Source organism: Drosophila mojavensis, unplaced genomic scaffold (genome assembly GCF_018153725.1).
Source record: "Drosophila mojavensis isolate 15081-1352.22 unplaced genomic scaffold, ASM1815372v1 contig_80, whole genome shotgun sequence".
In the NCBI taxonomy this organism is placed as follows: domain Eukaryota; kingdom Metazoa; phylum Arthropoda; class Insecta; order Diptera; family Drosophilidae; genus Drosophila; species Drosophila mojavensis.
Window position 1 is genome coordinate 3,477,571 of NW_025318906.1, and position 12,735 is coordinate 3,490,305.

General features: G+C 39.0%; 4 protein-coding genes across 6 annotated transcripts; 2 read left to right on the forward strand and 2 right to left on the reverse strand.

Moving 5' to 3' along the window:
* The first annotated feature begins 252 nt into the window (after positions 1-252).
* LOC6578586 (5'-AMP-activated protein kinase subunit beta-1) lies at positions 253-3,199 on the forward strand. The gene is made up of 3 exons (XM_002004459.4): positions 253-1,078; positions 1,359-1,589; positions 2,697-3,199. Exons 1-3 carry the CDS (start codon positions 443-445, stop codon positions 2,841-2,843), a joined length of 1,014 nt encoding a protein of 337 aa, XP_002004495.1. The 5' UTR covers positions 253-442; the 3' UTR covers positions 2,844-3,199.
* A 213-nt stretch (positions 3,200-3,412) lies between these two features.
* LOC6578587 (phospholipase ABHD3) lies at positions 3,413-8,016 on the reverse strand. 2 transcript variants are annotated; one of them, XM_044010838.1, is made up of 7 exons: positions 7,585-8,016; positions 6,854-7,293; positions 5,524-5,707; positions 5,270-5,439; positions 4,344-4,681; positions 4,054-4,286; positions 3,413-3,987 (listed from the first exon to the last, which is right to left on the reverse strand). In XM_044010838.1, the coding sequence occupies exons 2-7, from the start codon at positions 7,090-7,092 to the stop codon at positions 3,517-3,519; spliced, it is 1,635 nt and encodes a 544-aa protein (XP_043866773.1). In that variant the 5' UTR covers positions 7,093-7,293; positions 7,585-8,016; the 3' UTR covers positions 3,413-3,516. The 2 variants fall into 2 exon arrangements, with proteins under 2 accessions (XP_043866773.1, XP_002004496.1); XM_002004460.4 differs by lacking the exons at positions 6,854-7,293; positions 7,585-8,016 and adding an exon at positions 7,294-7,369.
* An 870-nt stretch (positions 8,017-8,886) lies between these two features.
* Positions 8,887-10,147, reverse strand: LOC6578588. The gene is made up of 4 exons (XM_032730538.2): positions 10,016-10,147; positions 9,314-9,411; positions 9,069-9,250; positions 8,887-9,000 (listed from the first exon to the last, which is right to left on the reverse strand). The coding sequence occupies exons 1-4, from the start codon at positions 10,145-10,147 to the stop codon at positions 8,906-8,908; spliced, it is 507 nt and encodes a 168-aa protein (XP_032586429.2). The 3' UTR covers positions 8,887-8,905.
* On the forward strand, positions 10,053-12,651 carry LOC26527499. Of its 2 annotated transcripts, XM_044010839.1 has the most exons (4): positions 10,053-10,201; positions 10,257-11,747; positions 11,997-12,315; positions 12,384-12,651. In XM_044010839.1, the coding sequence occupies exon 2, from the start codon at positions 10,709-10,711 to the stop codon at positions 10,862-10,864; it is 156 nt and encodes a 51-aa protein (XP_043866774.1). In that variant the 5' UTR covers positions 10,053-10,201; positions 10,257-10,708; the 3' UTR covers positions 10,865-11,747; positions 11,997-12,315; positions 12,384-12,651. The 2 variants fall into 2 exon arrangements, with proteins under 2 accessions (XP_043866774.1, XP_043866775.1); XM_044010840.1 differs by lacking the exon at positions 11,997-12,315.
* The last annotated feature ends 84 nt before the right edge of the window (positions 12,652-12,735 follow it).

Consider the following 12,735-nt stretch of genomic DNA (forward strand, 5'->3'; position numbering starts at 1 on the left):
GTTACTCTGCCGCCCTAGCCGATGTATGCCAAAAGCAGCTCTGCAATGTTCTCACCAAAATGAATCAAGTCCAATTGGAACTGCGAATATATAGTACGTATTTACATACATATATCGCAACACATGCATATACACACATGTACATGTAGTTGTAATTATAATTAGCCATTTTTACGACGAAAACAAACTATTAAATAATAAAGTCTTACGAACATTAAATGCCAAATATAATATACAAATCAATATAGACTACAACACAAACTATATACAAACAACAACAGCAACAACAAAACAGGGAAGCGAATCAACGACCAAAAGCAAAACAAAAGAAAAAGTCAAGGAAAACAAAGTGCCAAAACCTCCAAAAAAATTTAGTTGAAAAAAGTGAACAATAAATTCAGAGAGTGAGAGAGCGTAAAAACAAAAAAACAAACAGTGCAATATGGGCAACGCGGGTAGCTCGACTGTGCATATGCATCGCGAGCGCCACAAGTCAACGGACCTCTCCACGCCAAGTTCTCCCGCACACTTTCGCGACTCGTTGGGCAGCGGGGGCGGCGCAGGCGGCGGTGCTGTGTCAACTGCTGGTGGGGCCGGAGTGGGAGGTGCAGCAGCTCCGGGCGGTGGCGGCCAAGCTTTCTCGTTCGATAAAAAACATACGGCAGTCTTGAACGAGGGTTCGTCGCAAGAAGACGACGACGACTTTTACACGAGAGCGGGCGCTAAGCGCACAACAGCTGTTGATAACGAGCCAACAGCAACAACAACATCAGCAGCAGCCGCAGCAGCACTGGAAAGAGATAGCACTATGGATGAACTGAACGATGAGTATCAAGAGATGAAGGCATCAGGATCGAAGAATTTTGATGAAATGGAGTCGAAGAAGACGGCATTGCCTACGGTTCTGCGCTGGGACTATGGGGGCAAAAATGTGACCATCTCGGGAACGTTTTCCAAATGGAAACCGATTCCGATGGTGCGCAGTCATGGCAATTTTGTGACCATCATCGATCTGCCGGAGGGCGACCATCAGTACAAGTTCTGTGTGGACGGCGAATGGAAGCACGATCCCAAATTGGTAAGTTGGCTGGCCAGCCAGCACAGTGGGGCAAAATCGATATGTGTACGACGCATTGTTTACACTGGCTGACGTACTGCGACTTGAATTTTTCCCTTTTCACTCAAGTGTTGTGTAATCAGCGCTGGACTGTAAACAATAACACAATATGGATTTGGCTTTGTGACTGGCAATGCCGAGCAGCTCTGCTCTGCTCTACTCTGCTCTCTCCATCTCTGTTTATTCTCTCTTTAGTGCTCTGCGAGCTAATTCTAATGTTTGTTTTGGTTTGTTTTTGTAGAAAAGCGTGGAAAATGAGGACGGCGAAAAGACTAACCTGGTGTCGGTGCGCGCATCCGATTTCGAGGTGTTCCAAGCGCTGGCCAAAGACAGCGAGAATGTACCCAACTATGCGGAGAAGGAGTACTCTCAGGAGGTGCCGCAGGTGAAGCCCTGGGAGAAGGTGTCCGGTCCGCCAGTGCTGCCGCCTCACCTGCTGCAGGTCATACTCAACAAGGATACGCCACTATCGGTAATGTATATGAATCAACTGACTGAGTGATTGATTGTTGTAGCTTCAGATTGAAAGACTGATTGATTGAAAATATATTGCTCAGGTTGAGTAAGATTAGATTAGTTAGATTTTAGTTATGAATTGATTGAAGTTATATTTATATGTGGAATTTGTAATACATTGATTGACAGACCGGCTGATTGTAGAGAAAGTTATATCAGCAACTTCGGCAGCGGTGGTGCTTCACTTGAACAGCATAAATTTTTTGTCAACTAATCAAAATAGATGAGAATTATATATGCTGCTACATTGGTTGCCCGATTGAGCAGCTGAATGACTGATTGTAGATGTAAATATTCATGACGTAAAGTTTAGCAGCTTGAGGGTTGTTTGTTTGTTTCTTGATATTAGATTGAGTTACTGGAAGCTTAAAGATGTACAACTGTCGTAAGTCGTAGCAGCGGGCTGTACTTTGATAAGCTGTGGAAACGTAGAAGCAAATATATGCATTAATTAATTGAGGCAGGAAATGACTGATTGAATATGATAATCTCGTTAGTCTAAGGAATAACAGCTAGAGAGTTAGAGCTATGTGGATTGATTAATTGTAGTGACTGACTGACTGATCTGACTAGCTGAAGATATATACTGATTGCAGCAGTTGGATTGAAACTGAATTAGAGATATGGCAACTAAAGAGGCTTTTCGCAAATAAAACTAGTTATCTGTTCCAGCTTGAGCAGCTAAATATTTACATATTCTACGGCACTTACCTTTTGCGCTGCAGTCTTCAACTAATTCGAATCGTTGTACTGGATGAATATGAATGTTTTTTATATAGCACTCAAATGTAATCAGAGAAAATGTCACTCAAAGCATTACATAGAGCGCCATTGAAACGTGCTTTACAGTTTTGTCAAAACAGCAGTTGCTCTAGTTGCTGCGACCTCTAAAGCCCCGTGTGTGTGTGTGTGTGTGTGTGTGTGTGTGTGGGAAATGACGTGGTCTACATGCAAAAGTCAAGTGCTGAGGCATGCTTAAAGTCTGTAGTCTATAGACTATAGTCTCTCGCTATGTAATCGTTATGCACATTATATTTATATTTTCTCTCTCTATAAATCGTAGTGCGAGCCGACATTGCTGCCCGAACCGAACCATGTGATGTTGAACCATTTGTACGCCCTATCCATCAAGGACGGTGTCATGGTGCTGAGTGCGACGCATCGCTACTGCAAGAAATATGTCACAACTTTGCTCTACAAGCCGATATAGACCCAACAGCTATCCAAATATAACTGTTTTTTATATTCTAAAATTTAACGTACGTGTTTTTTAAGCTATATGAAATTGTTTTCAATTGCCTCTTCTGTATACTATGTGCGAAATGAATGCAATCTTTATGCTTAAGCGTTCTATTCAATTTGTTTATTTAGAATTTAAATATATATGTTTATATTAATATATATATGGAATTAAAAAATAGTATATATATATATATATATCTGTATATAGTTTTCCGAGTAAGATTATTGTTCTGTGTCATAGTTAAGTGTATTCTCTATATAGTTTGTTTGTTAAATTGCGATTTGCATTTTGTACTCACTAAAAACATATTAATTAATTTTAAAGCTTTTGGTTCACTGTTCCAATTTGTTGATATGTCTCTAATACATATACATATATGCTAGCGTTAATTTTTGTTAAATCTAACAGCTGTCGAATCGTTGCATCAAATAGTTGCATTAAGAGTTTTAGTAATTTTTTGTTAGTTTCTTTCTTTTCTATTAGGGAGTTAATAACACTTTGGATTTTGTTCTAATTTCATATCACAAGTCTCCAGCTGGGGTCTGCTGCACACGCATCTCTATTATATATTTATATAGTTATATGTTTATAAATATATAAATATGTTTTCGGTTTTAATTGACGTCCGGTTGCCGCTGATCTACATTAGCTTCAGCTTGTGCTGCTCCAGTTGATCCGCCAGGACAGCAGCTGCCGGCGCGTTCAGGCTCGCGGCCAGCTCCATAGTTTTCTTGGCCAAGAAGCGCTCGTGCATTTTATTGGAGGCACGCTCGAATTCTCCATCCTCGTCGTACAGTGCTTTGGTGAAGTACTCGGTAAAGAGCCGGGACATGTACTGATCCTTAGTGGATGGCCACCAGCCCTCGAGGAAACCAATATGTCCACCACGTGCGGTGATTACAATCGCCACGTGCGTGCACTGATTGGCCGCCTTGATGGGTATCGCATCCAGCGGCTGAAACGGATCATCCGCTGCGCTCAAACAGAGCAACGGCACAGAAATGTGATCCAGCTTATTGTGCAGCGTGGCATCCGTGTAATAATCATTCACATGCGCATAACCAAACTGCTTGGCCGTGAACAGCTCATCGAATTCCTTGATGGTCTTGCACTAGAGGTGAATTTGAAAATCTGGTTTAGCTTGTGTCTTAACTTCATCTGTAATTAATTTACTTACTCGCAATATGCGCTGTATATCGATTTCCGAATCCTGATAGATGTCTCTGTACACCTCTAGGTGATTGCGTAGCGTGCGACACAGACTGCCAGCCAGATGACGCCCCAATAGGTTGTTGATGACCGGCTTCTCAATGCTGGCACTGCCCTTGTGCACGTCCCAGGGCACGGATATGATCTTGGCTGCCGACAGATTAATGCGCGCCTCATCGCTCTTTCGGGCCAAATAGTTGCCTGCCGCGAGAGTTAATTAATTGGTAAACAATTGATTTATGTGCATTGATTACTCACCTAGTATTAGACCACCCATGGAGATGCCTGTGGCACCCAGTTTGCAGTCGAGGGGCAATGTGCGGCGCACATGATGCACCACCTCGCACAGATCTTCGCAGTTGGCGGCGCAATAGAGTCGCGGCGTCTTTAGCTCGATGCCGCCCAGACCTCGATTATTGAAGACAACAGCACGCATGCCCGCCTGCTGGGCAGCAAACACCAGGCATTTAATATACTCTGCCTGCGATTCGCCCGTCAGCCCGGGCAATATCAGCACGCAAGGAGCCCGCTCGTCACAGCCCTCCTCCAGCCAGTCCAGCGCCACTTCCCCTCCATCCTTCAGTCTGAGTATTTCACTGTGAGTAAAGAGAGCAAGTTACTTTAAAAGTATTTTAAATAGTAAAGACATATAATTAGATTAGATTAGACTATTAATATCTAATCTATATAATATAAAATTGGCTCGTTCTTAGAGATTTTTTAAATAAGATATGTCTTATTTAAATTTTAAAGCGAAGTTAATGCAGATCTCTTGTGTGCTCGTGAACGAGTATTATGCAGTCGATGCTGCTCGACTGCAACATTGTTGCTTGTTTAATTCTAGAATTCTATTGAATTGAATTGCCATTTAGCGCGTCTACTTTAAATCTAATCAATCTAAAGATACATATACTCGTACACTCTATGAACCGTATATGCTTCTGTCTATACTATGAACCGCTTTTCAACGAGTACAGGGCATTCTTGTCACTAATTGAGTTATATTTATTGCAGTGTTTACGCCCAGCAATCTGTGTTCGGCTCAAGACCTTTTCAAATTGCAAAGAATACTAAAAAGTCTGTCATCTTATGGTTTTATGGGTCATGGAATTGATGCTGAATGGCTGGCTAGCTGAATAGCTGACTGGCTGTACATCTGTATATCCTTAGTATCAATGACTTACCGTCGATAATTGACACGGGGCAAACTCTTGGAGCGCAGCAGGCTCGCAAGTACAGTCTGTGCCCGACTCTCCACACACCAGAAGGTCGGCCAGTATTTGTTCTCCAGCGTGGGCATCTTCTTGATCAGGTACTGCTTGAACGGCCCATCGGCACAGGCAATGATCGGTCGCTGAATATGGTGTTACGAAACTTCGTTAGTTTACGTGAAAGACAATTGACTAAGCTGTTGCGTAAGTCACGTTTATTCACTCACCTTCACCACCTGAATGAGGTAATAGATGACATAGGCAAAGACCGCTATGCCGAGGGCGTGCAGGCGCGGCAGGTGCGACAGGTACGCGTACATCGAGTTGAACATGCTGACTGACTGACCGAATGGCTCCGTGTGTATTCCTCGACAAGTTGACTTGCTACTTTGATCCCGAGCGGGGCAGCGGCTGCAATTTTGGATGAAAGGCGTGCGAAATACAAAATTACAATTTGTGACAATGCCAACTGCGAGACTTATACATATGCATATGCACATATAACTGTATCTATATCTGTATGAACAAATTGCTGAATGGAACTACGGACACTGTTTGCCACTACTCGGCCTGATATGATATGATCTGTACATATGTAAATATATACACGCGAACATATTTATAAGCACATATACTATTAGATGGAGGTTTGGGCTGTGAGCCATATCTTATCGTTCTTATACCCTTGCAATGGGCATGCTTAGCTGTGGAATTGCTCTTGATATGATTTATAGCACCTGCTGCGAATCCGCATCAGACAAGTTGAGTCGATACCGTCCAGGCTTTAAAAGTATTCTCTCTGTAGTTGACGAATGACTAAGCGCTACTTTCTTAACTCAAACACAATTACGATATTTCCGCTATCGTAAAACGCTTTACATATGAGTAAATGCTGATATTAAATGTCGCAGTGTTAACTCGAATAAATTTACATTTTACGATATTCTCTACACTGCTCAAATGACCCAATGTCAGGGTCTTAGCTCAACCAAATTTACGATATTCCTTCTACATGATGTTTGGATAAAGCTACGATAATTTGAAAAAAAAAACAAGTACGATATTTCGTCCGCACTTTACATACGACGTTTTGGACTCCAAAGATTTTACGATATGCCCTCCAATGCTTACACCTAGCCAAAATCTTATCACTAACGAACCATTATCACACGTATATCAGCTATCAAGATATCTTTAACACATTTTGCTGACAATATCTGGGCAAAGTTTCCGATTATATCGGAGCACTATAGCCGAAACACAGCTACCATTTGCAAGGGTATAAGGGTAGATAAGTCTCTGCTCTCTGTAGACTTATAGTATGCATAGTTTAAATTCAGTTGCATCAGTATGGGCTTTAATTGATAGAACGAGGTGCTCATAACAGCTGGCAGGCGGCCGGGCGAAGAGGTGACTGGTGAGCGGGTTAACGAGTGGGCGGGCGGGTGATCAAGCGGACACTCGAACCCGAGCCGTGTTATCAGTTCGAAGAGAATTGTACACAAAATTTGTTTTGATTCGGTTTAACTTATTTAGGGGCTTATCTCGCACACTCACAGCAGTTCCTGTTTAAATCGGAGTTGTTGTTGAGGTTGTCGTCGATATAGTTGTATTTGCAGTTGTTGGGGCTCGAAAAGGGGGACTGCAGCTCTCGAACATCTGCTTGCACTATGGCAAGACATTAGCGCGATTCGTCTCATTTTTAACAATTCAATATTGATCATTTGGTTTTTTGACGTCATCGTCATCATCGCCGCCGCCGCCTTCAACGGTAGGTGGACAAAGGCGCCGAACATAATTGCAAGGCAGCAGTGCGAGTAACTAATAACTAATAGTGCTTATCACTAGCGAGTGCCACTAGCATATATATATATCTCGACTCTCTATATATGTATGTTTGGTATATAGCGTCTACAACTAGATAAAGTATATTGTACACTTTGATTGCCGCCTTGCATAATATTAGGTTCCAATGAATTGACGGCTTGTGCGCTTACCTTGAAGAAATATATGTATAAAATAAAAAAAAGAATAACAAAATTTCAAAAACAATAAAATTTAGATAATTTTTATTTTTGGTGTGACACACCAACTTCGAAAAAAATACTCGAAATGAAATATTTAAATGATATATTGCCAATGGCTTACAAAACAGCAATGAGCCATGATTCGTGCTGCTTTTGGGTTTTGACCCGGCAGCGGGCTCCGTTCAAAAGTCAAAATGGCCGTTGGCAGCATTACGCACATAGAGACACATAGAAAGACGCACACACACACGGAATACTTACATAGATTATTGAATTTTTGTCTTGGCATCACGTGCAATAACAAAATCAATAGCCAGGGCCAAAGGTATGGGATGTGAACCTCTGTACTATTTATAGTGACGATGAAAGTGGGTGGTAATTATCGTGCCAATTATGACGCACGCATCATAAAGAAGAAACGATCGTATATTATTTTACTTGCCTTCTTGACAAGTCGTTAAGCAAGCGTCGCCTTAATTGTCGTGCCCTGCCTATTTATATATTTTCCTATTTTGTGGAAAAGGAACTTTCGTTGCAGGCTCTGACACTCGATGTCGCGAACAAATTATATAATAACAGAACCGATAACAGACATTTTATGCTGTTTTTAACATATAAACTTTGTACAGAATAAAATTGTAACGAACTTCAATTGTAAACAAAAACAAAAGGTGCACATGTAAAAGTAACTGATGTTCAAATGAACCGAATGGTTCGCTCATTACTTAACATATGGCTGAACTGTTATTAACAGCTGTACTAACTGAATTCACTGGTTAGTGCTGCATTTTATTTTTTGTCTTATGTTAAATACATATTTAAACGTATATATACACTTCAAAAATAAATTGTTAAAAAGAAACCAATAAAAATCCATCAATATGTGATATCCACATATGTACATATGCTGTTGATCAGCTATTTGAATTTAGCCGCGTTACTTTTATAATCTGTCCTGACGTTAAAAACTACATAAAAGAGTCGTATTTGGCTAAATCTTTTTAAACATGCCTGATAATTTGATTGCACTTGGCGAAAAACCATTTCATTTTATATTTTACTACAAACTTAAAAATTTATTTTTTAACGGTGCCAAATGAGTTGATTACTTAAAACATGGGTTTTCAATTGACAAACATCGATTTGTTTTGTTGTTTGATTTAAATTACAAAATAATATATACATGATTTTTTTATGCTGATAAATAAGAAATAAGAAAGGAAAAAATTAATACTTATTTAAAATACAAGCGACTAAATAGTTCAACGATAGTTATCGAAATATTTCTCATCGTTGATAAACAGATTAGTATTGATACGTTATCTATAAAACTGAGAAATTTAAATTTTATTATGAACTCTTATATGATAATAAACAATATTTAAAAGTGGAACTTTACTATCGGACATTTCACTTTATACTACATATATAACAACAAAAATATGTTGTCACCGCAAAGGAGTTAGCTTAGTTATAGCTCAATTAATATCCAGCTACATATATGCAGTGGATATCAGCTAAAATAACCCGCAACAAATATTTTTATACATATGTATCTCTCCGTTTATGCATATATAAATAATTAAATCGCAATGGTTTCTCTTAATTGAGTCAAGCGCTGCGCATTCGTCAGTTTCCAGGTGACGCAAGATAATGATGTGATGAAGAAGCCAATGGCTGCGATTGAGGATTGCATATAGAATAACAAACCGAACGACGATCCAAAATACAGAATTGAGACTTACCCATCAAGAGAATAGCCTCAGATGTAGCATCCTGCCACGCCTTGGATACCACACAGAGCAGTATAAAGCCACTTAGCAGGCAAAATGAGCCCACTAGCACGGTCAAGGTGATCAGTATGATGACCGGATCAGGTGATTTAAACTTCCTATAAGGACATAGAGAGGTCCCCTTGGTATCCGTGCTGCACAATAAGAAACTCTAATTTAAACAATTTTTCTGTTATAGTATATATAACGGTGCACACCTGGATTCTGCATAGGTTGGCAGAATAGGCACACTTCTGAATTCCATGGCGCTGCACGTTGCACTGGACTGGCCTTGGCGGCAGCATCCACTATTTTTCTAAATATATACGTATATACATATACCTATAGCTGCCAGCTGTCTAGTCGCATCGGATGGGGATGCATATTTATAGCTACATAGGAAGTGGCGGACTCAGAGCTGCAGCGGAACTAAGCGGAACAGCCAACAGCCGTTGGAGTCGTGGCGTGTTCTATATTTAGCAACATTTACTCGTCTCAAGTTCAATGCACTTCCCGCCCCAAAATCACTGAACTGTATAAATCAAACAATTGTCTATTGATGCAGTCCCTTCAGATTCTAATTTTATATAGATCATTCTTACTTCAAATTTACTCAAATTTATAAAGTTGTCGAGCGCTTAGTTTTCCAAACTATCAGATTACTACAATAGTTGTTTGTCATATACTGTATACGAGGGTGGCTTAAAATGTTTTTCATTCATACATGCATTCATTGTATAATATAAGAGTTGATATTTTCTATCTATAGTTTTCGTTCTCAATTCCTCAACATACTTTTAACTTCTAGTCAAATTCTCAGCCCTCGATTTTTGCATCCTCTCTCATTCCTCCTTGTATCTTTCTCTTTCTGTGCTCAGCCCTCTCGCTAGCTCGCTCGTTACCTGGCTAGGATGCCTTACCTGTACAAATTGTGATTTTGAGCTCAGTCGATGGCGGATCCTTGACAGGACATCATCAGTTTCTAGAATGTTGCAATTGAAGAAATTGCTGCTGGCCCCGGCTTTCTTCGTGGTGCAGCTGCCACTTCGCATTCTTTGTAAAATATCCCATTTTTGCCATTTGCCGCAATTTCAACGGCAAATGAGGTAAGTGAAAAATGTAAAAGTAAAAACTAAATGATTTTCAATTTGTGTTCTACAGATTTCTGGAATCTTTTCTGTGGCCGGTTTAAGAGCCGTCCAGATCCCAATTAAATAAACATTTTGTTCAAAGAATATTTTTTGCGCCGCAATCCCGATTATTTAAAATTCGTCTCACGTATAAGCTGAACGTTCGCATGGCAAAAATAAATATAAAAAAGAATCAAATAAATAATTTGCATGGCTGTCAAATGTTGCGCTTTGAAATTGAATGCCAGTTGAAAGATCTGCAGAGCGGGAGATACACAACTGTCAGAACTTTGGGTTTTTCTCCCAATACGCTGTAATCTCGCTCTGCGGGTAAATCACAAGCTCATACACACACTCACGTACACACATGCACACACATGGCGGGCAGTTCTAATAAAAGTGTTGAATTGCTTGTGCGACACAGTTAGTTCAGCTGCTACGCTTGATTAGTGCACACACTTCTTTCAATTATCGTTATCGACAATGTCCGATAGTAATCGCAGTTTTATTTATCGCAGCATTGGCTATGTAGCGCGCGCCTTGGCCATTGCCAGTCTATTCCTTATCCTGAGCGCCATCTACCGGGAGGACGATGAGCCGGGCTCCTACTATATACATCCCAGGCGAAATGTGCAGTAACAAATTAACGCCTTAAGCTTAAGCTACTCCTAACTAAATAAATAACTATGTAAATAATTGTAATTTAAATATATAAAGAAAATGTGTGTAAATTAAAATTAAGTTCCGGATAAAAAATGAATTACGTTTCTTTATGATACAAGTTATGCAAAATCTTATCTGCATTTACATATATATCTAATAACCCATTACTTTATTGATAATTATCTGGGGAATTCGCCTTATACCATCAAGTCAATCGCTCATAAAATTGTTTTTTTTTTTTTTCTTGTAATTTAATGTGAAAAACAAGTTACAATGCAGTAAACACGTTCTGTAAAGCTATTAGAATATCATATCAGTGCGGCTCTGAAGCTTTTCAATATTTCCCCGACAATTAATTAGCTGTAAAGTGGTTTTGTTTCATTCAATTCGTTTGTTGCACTTGTTGCAGTTTCTCTAGAACCCGTTGCATCTGCTCTGCTTGTTGTCGTTGTTGTTGTAGTTGTTGCTGTTGATAGCGGTGGAGATTTGAGCTTCGCTTCGGCTTGGGCCTTTCGGGCTGCACATCTGCTCCGCAGTAAAAGTTTCATATCTGCGAAAAGAAAAATGACTCAATGCCAGTTATACGATTCAGTTAAAAATGACATCAGAGCCTACGAAATTTGCGGCTTTATAGCAAAGTAATCGGCATAAAAGCTTAAGCAAATAAATATGGATCTGACAGGGCTTTGACAATTGTTTAAACAAATTTTAAGCCTGTTTCCTGTTTATTCTTTTCTAAAGCTGCATCATGAGTCGAGTGACAGTTGTTTCAACTGACTCTCTATAAAATGGTTTTGGCAAAGTTGCAGCTCTCCCCGGGTAGCTTAACATTGGAAAAGAAAAAGACTTTTTAACTTATGTATGTAAAACTGAAAAATAAAAAATATATGAAATTATAGAATTTGCTATGTATAAAAATAAAAAAACTTGTGCAAATACCATTATTTGTTTATAAAATATTTGTTATTTTTGAGCAACAGAATATTTGAAACCTTGATGTATATTTTTATTTAGAAGCTCTGTTCCTAATTGAGCTACTTCTATATTTATTTACATTAAACATTATTTAATTCATTTAAGTCACATAAAGATTGGCATATATTTGTAGAACAAAAACTGCCCATCGTTAGATGGCGCAGCTAGGCGTTGCCTTTAGCAGCTGCTTCCAGGCGTTCCCGATAGATGAAGCCAGTAAATTCATCAACATCAAAAGAAACGGAATGAACATGAACTTGGCGAATTTATATATTTATATAAATTGCTGCTAAGTTTTTATTCATTTATATTGTAGCTATATTTTGATGTCTTTAGTTCTAAGCAGTGGCGCAATCAGTAAGCAGTTGCTCTCTGGAACAGCAGCTCTACTACAGTCTTATCTTGTGGATACTTATACAACTTGACTCGCTGATATCAGTTCAACTATGCGGGTACATGTTTAAACAAATATAAAAACATTTAATACAATTTAAAAATTTCTGTATTCTTTTTTAAACAGTAAATTCAAAATGGTCTTGAAGTCACAGGATGGACGCACAAATGCCACTACAACTCTAGCCGTATTAAAATCTTGTCTGTCTATGATTGAAAAACTTTATTATGTCTCCAATAATGTATCTCTATTATATGACTATATATATGTGTATTTGTCTTTATCATAATTGATCTATAATATGCTGTCTCATTATAATGAGAATTTTGGTACTCTAATAACACAGTATAAGAAAATTTAAAAAAATGAGAATATAACATGTTGAAAAATATAATCAAACCAGTTTTTTTATTTCCATTGACAGTTTGTTTCACAAAATATCTAAGTATATAGCAACTAAAGGCCGGACGAACAGAAA